An 8,627-nucleotide genomic window follows, 5' to 3' on the forward strand; every position below is an offset into this window, starting at 1 on the left:
GTTCTGCGTTAGATCGGGAGAGAGGAAACGCATGAGCCGCTGACCAGAGGAGAATGAGGAACAGTTTAAAGTGGAGCGGAGCGCGTCTTACCTTCGGTGCACATTATCTGTGCTTGTCAGAGGATTTATGAGTAGGATTATTAAGGGAAATGGCAAATGGAGCACACAAAAGAAAGACACGGACCGAGTCAAAGAGCAGCGTTAAGCCTCGAAGCATTCAGGCCACGTCTTCGTAGACGCCAACATAGTCTTAAAAGGATGCCGAGCGGGAGCAAAAGAATCATGGCGTCTGGTTTCATTACAGAAAATGACGGCAAGCTTCCCAGTGCAATATGGCGCCTTCTGCCGTTCTAAATAATTAGAGCATCTCAGGGCGTTTGGAGAAAGATTCAATCTCTTCGATCTGGCGTCTTGACAAGTTTCTGACTGATGCAGCCATTTTTACACTCCGAGCCGTGTTGAGTAAATACTGAGTGTACTCTTCATGCTACGTACCGGATACTCACGGATCAGCCGCTGCTACTCAGGAAGGGGGGGGGGGGTCAAATCAAAGAAGAACCAATCTAAACCATTTACGCCTTATCATCTGATATATAAAAAGGACTTGACCTAAACGTTCCATCAATTTCAGATGATATTCTGCAAGCCATTTAAATCAAACGCCTTCGCTCTAAATAGAGAACATTTCAGGATATTGCTTTTTCTCCTCCTTTCCTCCGCTGCTGTCCCTCTTCTCCTTCTTTTCAGATTTGTCTTTCTCGTGCCTGGACTCCTGCGACACAAAAACAAAAGAATGGATTAAAAGGTCAGCAGGAATGGAAGTACAAGCTTCATCCGGGACACCGGGGTGACCTTTTTGCCTCCAGAAGACGTCCGCTCAGGCTTCACAGACTCCGTCTTCTCTTTACTGGAAGATTTGGATCTTTTGCTCTTCTCTCTCTCGGCTGAAGGCGGGGAGTCACACGAAGGACTCGTGCTGTTTTTGAAGGAATCTAGGGACAGAGGTTCTTGCTTTAGCCTTTTGTCCCGCTTGACTCGGACGCGCCAGAATCATTGCTGGTAAACATACTGGTTCCGTTCTCATCCTTTTTGCGTTTGAATTCTTGGCTCGCCTCTCGGTCGTTGACGGCGTGGTCCTGAGGACGAATGACGAGACGTGCATTTACTGTGGCAGCGTTAATATATTATTAATATAAACACGAGACACATTAAAAGAGTGGAAAACAAACGAAGGATCGCCTTCCCTCAACCTTTTGCAGCGGCATATTGTGAATACTAACTCGTTTTTTGTCTTTGCGCTCCTTTTCGTCCTTCTTCTCTTTGGCTCGCCCTTGCGTGTTGCTGTCTGAGTCGTTCTTCTCCAGCTCCCGCTCTCTGCTCTTGGACCGGCTTAGTGAATTGTAGGTGACGTGGTGCTGCGAATGTAATCATGTGTGAACAGAACAAGACAAACATGCTCATTTTGTAAAGAGTCGTTACGCTGCTCGCGTAGAATATCTGCAGTTGTAACGGACGTGGTGAAAACGAGGACGAGAGTCTTTCCCAACATCAATCTAAACAATTACAAATACCGAGATAATGAATGTGGATTTCAATGCTTACGTACTTCACAATGATCTAAAGTACACTTTACGTACTACTAGTGGACTTTCTTCTTGTCCCACGAGGGGTCGCCACAGCAACCCAACCTTCTCCACCTCACCCTGTCCTTTGCATCGTCCTCCCCAACATCAGCCTCTCTCACTACGTCCATGCATCTTCTCCTGGGTCGACCTCTAGCCCTGATCCCTGGCAGGTCCATCCTCAGCATCCTTCTACCGATATAGTCCCTGTCTCTCCTCTGGACATGTCCAAACCATCAAAGTCTGGCCTCTCTGACCTCGTCTGCAAAACGTCTAACCTTCACTGTCCCTCTTATTGTCTCATTTCTAATCCTATCCAACCTGGTCACTCCCAAGGAGAACCTCAGCATCTTCATCTTCACCACTTCTAGCTCCGCCTCCTGTCTCTTCCTCAGAGCCACCGTCTCTTAAAGTAAAAAAGCTATCGTTTTTAAAGGAAGATGGGAAATGCCACAGTTTTGAAGTGTAATGCAGAATTTAAATGGATTAATGAGTTATGTTTATAAAAAGGTAGAATCCTTTGATTATATTTGAAGGGAAAAAAGTATCTGCATAGTATTATTGCAAACCATACAATATTTGCTATTCAGTTCATCCATTATTGGTCAGAATTATAACAGACGACCCGAACCCGAAGCGAACACAAAGAAATAATTAAAAGACATTTTATGACAAACTAAAACAGTTGTTGTGCGGCTGTTGTTGTCACTGGTCGAGCAGGTCGTCCAGTGATCAGTGGGTCAGTGGTTCGAATCCCAGCTCTGACTGTCCACATGTCGAAGTGTCCTTGGAACCCAAAATAGCCCAGTGGACCTGGCAGCAGGCACCCACTGGAGTGCGAGTGAGGGGAGGTGAGGCCAAATTGTAAAGCAAAATGTGGGAAAGCGCTACGCAACAGTCCATTTACCATCGACCACGAATCTTCCTTTAACAGCAACTAACAATTCAGTAAACTAACCTGCAACTCAAAAACCATTTGAAGCTGTTCTTAGAGGGGCTTAACCTGCCTGTGCCGCTTGTTGATCTGGGGCTAAATGAAAAAGGTCCTTCAGACTTCTGCCTTTCAGTGATTGGAAATATTCACCCACCAACTTCCAATTCATTCATCTTCTGACAGAAACCAGAAAAATATTCACAGGCACAAAATCAGAAAAGCAGCTCCGGCTAAACGAGAGCTCAAAGCGGACAAAATGCTATTATTCTAAACTACTTGAGATTCATTTCATTCATCTAAACCCCTTTACATTCAATGCTGCAACAACCTGATGACAGGCGAGCCTTTTTTTGGGGGGGGGGGGGGGGGGGGGTGTCTAAAGTGAATTTGTATTGTTAATTCTCGTGGTGTGTAATATTGTGGCGCATCCTAAGACTGGTGGGATTTTGCCATCAACTAGGAAAAGACAAGTGGTCCAACCCATCACAACAACATCAATAGGGGGAGACGGAGAGTAACGGTGTACTTGAATCAGCTTCACACAACAACAGGCAAAGAGAGGAAGTAGCAGAGCTAGCTCAAACCTTGGATGTGGTCTCCTTGGGTTCGTTGCTACCGTCCTGTAGGGATGAATGGAGATGACAGATGAGCTGGGAGAGGGTGGGGGTTGGGAGGAGGTTGTAGACAGCAGTAGTTGGAAGAAGGGATGGGGGGGGGGGTGGGGAAGTTGGGGGCTGGCCAGACCAACACCGTGCTTTTCCCTCGACCTCTGACCTTCAAGGACTAAGGCTTTGACAAGGTTATGACATAAAGAAGAGTTCGTAAGCTCAACATCTGGAATGTCAATACTTAGAGAATCCCTGAGCATATAAAAATGAAGTGCTAGTCCTAACTACAGACACGTCCGTACTTCCAGTAAGCATAATTTAAAAGTCTACAGTGCAGCTGGTATTAAATACATGTAAAGTGCAAGTGGTATAAATAATGTGTGTGTGTGTGTACATGTACCTGTGTGTGCAAGACAAATGTGCCTGACTGCATCCCTACATAGGTAACTGTAGCTGTCACTTACAGTTCAGGAATAGGTATGAGCCTATTTCTCTGGTGGAAGGGTAAAATAAAGACCTATCACAAGCTTCCAGACGACTCAGGCGCCGCCCACTCTCTCCCTCCCACTCTCTCTGTGTAGGGGCAGACTTTCTCCCTCTGTACTTTTGGGCTGACTCAAATCTGCGACATTCATTCTCCGTTGCTGGTGGCTCCGATTTCCCTCTGAAGGCTCGCCGTGTGACCGTTGACGCCGTGCGACCGTTGACGCCGTGCGACCGTTGACGCCGTGCGACCGTTGACGCCGTGTGACCGTTGACGCCGTGCGACCGGGGACGCCGTTGGCAGGTTGTTGCAGGGACGGCACTGCAGCAGGACTGGCCGGATGCACGTCTTGTGGAGTGAAGGCTGAATGCGGGCCGTCGTAACCACTGGAGACAAGGTTGGGTGGGGGGGGGCAGATGCTCCCGCAGTGGAGGGGGGCTTGCTGGACACCGTACGACTCCATGCCGGATCCAGGGATATTGCCGGGGAAAGCAATATGCTTTAACCAGGGAATCTTCTTGGCTCACAAAATGGAGAAATAAAATCAGGCACCATTTCAAGTGTTAAAACACTGCTCTTGATGTTCAGGGGGGCGAAAGCCTTTGGAAGATGCAAAGATTCTTGATTTGGCCGTTTCACTTCAGGTGGATGTAATTTTCAAAAAGCAAAAGAAAATCCACAAGAAATATAGAAATTCTTAAAAAAAAAAAAAAAAAGAAAATTCTTGCCAAGGCACACCGACCGCTGTCATTAATATGAAAATAGATTTATATTTCATTATAAAAATACTCAATATATACAATAATCACTTGGCTAAGTCCTTGAGGGATGATCTCCCAATTTTTCCAAAACATGTCCATGGAATTCGTTCCACCTCCCACGGATTTGGGGCTGGATTTCCAGATGCCATTTGTGACAACTCTCCTTGGTGGTCTTCGGGGCTGCTGGAATGTGCAATGCGGCTAATGCTCCGGCACAGAGAGGAAACGGGCAGCCTTCCTCAAGCCATACTAACCTTAACAGACGAGGAGTTGGACGGAGAAGAGTGACCGTCAATCTTTCGTCTTTTGTGATCTGTGAAAGAAGAGAAGAAACTGTGAGCTTGAAATACTTGCAAGGAGAGGTTTGAACCGCGGGTGAGAGACACAACCATCCTCACCCCTCTCGGATTCAGCCGACTCCGATCTGGGGATTGGTGACTTGACGGCTCCGGCTACAGCGCTCCGGTCTGCTTTCTCCTTGCTCTTGGACTCCTTGATGGCGTCGCGTTCCCTGGATGGCTCTACAGACTCGCCATTTCCAGCTTTGACCTTGTCGTCTTTGATGCCCTTCTCCTCGGCCTTCACTTTCTCCCTGTCTGCCTTTGGGGTCTTCTCCTTACCCTCGCGTACCGCCCGCTCCTCCTTCCCTGCTCTCTCGTCCCTCTGCTTCTCCCGACGGTTCTCCGCCTTTGTCTCAGGAGTGCCGCCTGGCATCTTTTCCTTCTTCTCTTTTTTCTCCTTGCCGCTCTTCTCTTTGTCATCTCGTTCTTTAATGGCTTTGGCGCTGCAGAAGGGGTGAAAAATGCATCACTACTTCCTCACTGTACCAAATAGACATCTAGCTGACAATACCAGGAATCAGAATAACTTTTCTGTGAGATAGATTAGTGCCGCCGCAGCTCTAAACGATGCCCACCTGTTGACAGCGCCGTTTCCGTTGCTGGCAGTCACTTTTGCAGTCGCACTGTTGCCTTTATTCACTGGTTTTGTCGTCCCCTGAGATTTATCTTTGCCACGATCTGCATTAAAACAAGCCAAGAACCGCGTGAGAACAGGACGAGTTAATGCCAACACGAGGGCTGAGAGACACGACACAGACAATGACCGAGTTTCATTACCACCAACTTCTGATTTGTTTCTTTCTGTTGCGATTCTTTGAAAACAACACTCGTGAATCGATGCACGATTCAGCAGGGGCTCCGGAGATTGAAACATCGAATCGCAAACTGATAAAACCATGAAACTGAAAGAATCCTTGACATCTTTTCTCATCGCTCACCGCCATCTTCAGACGTCCCCTCTTCCGTCTTGCTCACGCTGGTGGCAGGCTTGCCCGTGCTTCCGGGGCCGTTCTGCTGATTGGCAGGGGTGGCACTTCGTGCTGGCAGATCCTTGTGGTGAAATTCATTCTCAGGTACCATGTGAACCTTCTGGCTTTTCAATCGACCTGTATAACTGTAAGATGCAGAAATTGTTTGCACAAAGCAGAAACAAATACTTGCAAGAACGTCTGAGTGTAAAAAAAAAAAAAAGGAGAAAAACTCTTGGCATGGCGTTTCAGCGATTACAAACCGCCTGCATTCTTGACTGTGAATAGATGCAAGCACGGACACTATTAGCAGCTTTGACCTCAGCAGGAAGTCACTAACACAGAGGAAAAACCAACTTATGATGAAAAGTCTAGGACAGAAACACATTAAAATACCCAACAACCCATCTAACCACAAAATAAAATCTTAAGCATCCAACATTCTTCAAATGAAAACATCTATAATTCTTATTTCTGGGCCCCATCCGTCATTTTATAACCAAATTGTGCATGTTAAATAACAGAGAGCTTAACAGCACACAATGCTGTGTTACCCCATTGCTAAGGCATAGAGGTCTGGCCTCTTGTCCTTCTCCTCGGTGCAGATCTTCTGGACACGCAGCTCCAGCGCTTGGCCCAGATTCAGGACTTTGGGGTAGCACGGCAGGATTTTCGTGAGTACGATGAGAATATTACGGATGTGCGTATAATCTCCGGTCTCCAGGCAGTGGACTGAAGCCTGGATGAAGAAGAGATGGAGGACATAATCAGACAAGTACACACACCACCCCCCCAATCATTCTCCGAAAGCCATTATCCAGAAGGGATTGTTAAAATTGAACAGAAACACCGTCAGAACGGCAGCTCACTTTAGTGAGCATGTAGTGCCACTTGTGCACCACATGCCTGAAGTTCTCATAGTCGAGCTGATCTACTTTGTTCCCTCCGTCGAAGCCTGTAGCTCTGAAGATGGTCAGGAAGCCGGGGTAGTTAACGCACTCCTGCGACGACACAAAGAGACACATTTCGTTCCCAGATCGTCGCGGGTAGAAAATGCCATTGATGTTGACTCTCAGAATTTGCCTCCCCTTCCTCCCCTCAGCAGGTAAGATTAGTCTTAAAACAACATTTCACTGGTATTTGTGCATACCAACACATATATATATATGACTATTTACTGCTTTGGATGGGGTTTCTTAATGTATTTTGAGATTTAAATATATATTTTTCTCTGTCCAGTCTTCTGACCTTGAAAGCCAAATGCAAGACTGAAGAGTTGGACCCAAAGAAACAGAAGAAGATTGAGAAAGAGGAGAAGGAATTCAGGAAAAAGTTTAAAGTTTGTTTCTCTCCAATGTATATTTGCTTTACTGACCCCTCGCTTATCCCCCTTGTTTGATGCTGTATAAAATACTAGCCTTATTCGCAAGGCATTTTTCGAATGTCAAAGATTCCACATGTGGAAAACTTATCTGATTACATTTCGGATGATTCCAGCATCTCCCTTAATTGAGTAGATGAATATAAATATATATAATACAAATTTAAGCTATATGAGAACATATTTGTGTCCTACAGAGTATAGAGAATGTAGAATCATATTTAGTCATGTTCACAAAGTCCACATGAAAAGGTCATTTTCCATTCTCTTTCAGTATGAAGGGGAGATACAGACGTTGTACCAGGTGACCTCTGTCCCAACGCTCACTCAGAAGAAGTGGACTGGGAAAGAGCTTCAAATTAAAGCAGGAGAAAGACTCGACGTCATTGTTAAAGCAGTGGATAACAAACTAGTCTGCCGGAACGAAGAGGGAAAGTGTGAGTATTGATCAGGAACATCAATGCTTTTGTTTTTATCTATCCATCCATCTAATATCTGTCTGTATTTTATAGTTGGTTATGTTTCCACCAGCCACGTTGTTTTGGAGTAAGTACCACAGACGATCAAACATTCACACAATCCAATTTTACATCTTGACCTGCTGATCATTTGTCTCTTGTTTGCAGTGATGGTGAGATCTATGACGATATTGGAGAGGGTATGTTATTCCATTTAATTGTTAAAATTTCCATCATCTTTCCATTCAATATAATATTTGTATTTGTTTCTTCTTTCCAGATAACATCTATGACAACGATTGAGAAACATCTTGCACAGAATATTTTTGGTTATTTATTGTTTATTAATGAAACTGGAAGCTGTTTAAAGGTAGGCTGATAGCCAGAGAGGATTGTCATTTCATTTTCACTTCATTAATAAACACAATTCTGATCACTGAATAATTTGGACAGGTGAATAATGACTCTAAGTCTTTTAAACAGTGTCATCGTGGTTCAACCTTTCTTTTACTCTGACATGCATTTTTAAAAGAATAGCTGCATGTTTAATTAAATGTATGCCAATGACGTAACATGAACTACAACCACTGTTATCTATAAATGTTAACAGCCCCTAAGCTAACTGGTGCCTTTGTGTCAAGGTTTATCATGTCAACTGTTATAAAGCCAACGTTTCTGAAAACGTCTGTATATAAAATTATGACATGTATACATGCAGCGCGTTTGATCATTTTTTCTTGTTGAAGAGCCTACACAACACTCAAGGTTCCTCCTTCGCTCTTATGAGTATATCTCACAGTAATAAACACAACATAATGTGGAGAGATATTTGTCAACTTGAGTGACGTGCATGCGGGTGCACAATGGGTGTATGTCAACGAAGAACATTTTGACTGGCTTGGTTTTCCAAGTAAATAAAATGTATCAACAAACACATTTCCACAGACGCGTCCCACACGTTCAACAGGGAAACAGTGACACCTATCGGTAGGCAATAAGAACTTCAGTCAACGGGATCTTGATTCAGTAGAAATGCACAACCTGGTGAACAGCAGGAGAGGAGAAGACAG

The 8,627-nt window shown here is 44.9% G+C and overlaps 2 protein-coding genes across 3 annotated transcripts; one reads left to right on the forward strand and one right to left on the reverse strand.

The window, feature by feature from the left end:
* Nucleotides 1-641: 641 nt before the first annotated feature.
* On the reverse strand, nt 642-6,629 carry LOC137917369 (THO complex subunit 2-like). Its single transcript, XM_068760138.1, has 11 exons — nt 6,588-6,629; nt 6,273-6,457; nt 5,689-5,864; nt 5,326-5,428; nt 4,808-5,193; nt 4,664-4,722; nt 3,141-3,176; nt 1,281-1,415; nt 1,070-1,136; nt 853-992; nt 642-772 (listed from the first exon to the last, which is right to left on the reverse strand). Exons 1-11 carry the CDS (start codon nt 6,597-6,599, stop codon nt 671-673), a joined length of 1,401 nt encoding a protein of 466 aa, XP_068616239.1. The 5' UTR covers nt 6,600-6,629; the 3' UTR covers nt 642-670.
* Nucleotides 6,630-7,023: 394 nt separating this feature from the next.
* Nucleotides 7,024-8,252, forward strand: LOC137917370 (FYN-binding protein 1). 2 transcript variants are annotated; one of them, XR_011106636.1, is made up of 5 exons: nt 7,024-7,057; nt 7,374-7,536; nt 7,612-7,645; nt 7,726-7,757; nt 7,838-8,252. XR_011106636.1 is itself a non-coding variant. In XM_068760139.1 (4 exons), the coding sequence occupies exons 1-4, from the start codon at nt 7,344-7,346 to the stop codon at nt 7,858-7,860; spliced, it is 282 nt and encodes a 93-aa protein (XP_068616240.1). In that variant the 5' UTR covers nt 7,279-7,343; the 3' UTR covers nt 7,861-8,252. The 2 variants fall into 2 exon arrangements, 1 of the variants encoding a protein (XP_068616240.1); XM_068760139.1 differs by lacking the exon at nt 7,024-7,057 and having other exon boundaries at nt 7,279-7,536.
* The last annotated feature ends 375 nt before the right edge of the window (nt 8,253-8,627 follow it).

This window comes from Brachionichthys hirsutus, unplaced genomic scaffold, assembly GCF_040956055.1.
Source record: "Brachionichthys hirsutus isolate HB-005 unplaced genomic scaffold, CSIRO-AGI_Bhir_v1 contig_112, whole genome shotgun sequence".
Classification (NCBI taxonomy): Eukaryota; Metazoa; Chordata; class Actinopteri; order Lophiiformes; family Brachionichthyidae; genus Brachionichthys; species Brachionichthys hirsutus.

Excerpts from the sequence above, each read along its gene's own strand:
- LOC137917370 (XM_068760139.1), top strand. The coding sequence starts at position 7,344 with ATGAAAAGGTCATTTTCCATTCTCTTTCAGTATGAAGGGGAGATACAG. Across the intron at positions 7,646-7,725 it reads ACCAGCCACGTTGTTTTGGA|TGATGGTGAGATCTATGACG; the intron begins GTAAGTACCACA and ends TCTTGTTTGCAG. Across the intron at positions 7,758-7,837 it reads CTATGACGATATTGGAGAGG|ATAACATCTATGACAACGAT; the intron begins GTATGTTATTCC and ends TCTTCTTTCCAG.
- LOC137917369 (XM_068760138.1), bottom strand. Across the intron at positions 1,137-1,280 it reads AGCGCAAAGACAAAAAACGA|GACCACGCCGTCAACGACCG; the intron begins GTTAGTATTCAC and ends ATTCGTCCTCAG. Across the intron at positions 773-852 it reads CGTCTTCTGGAGGCAAAAAG|GAGTCCAGGCACGAGAAAGA; the intron begins GTCACCCCGGTG and ends TTTGTGTCGCAG.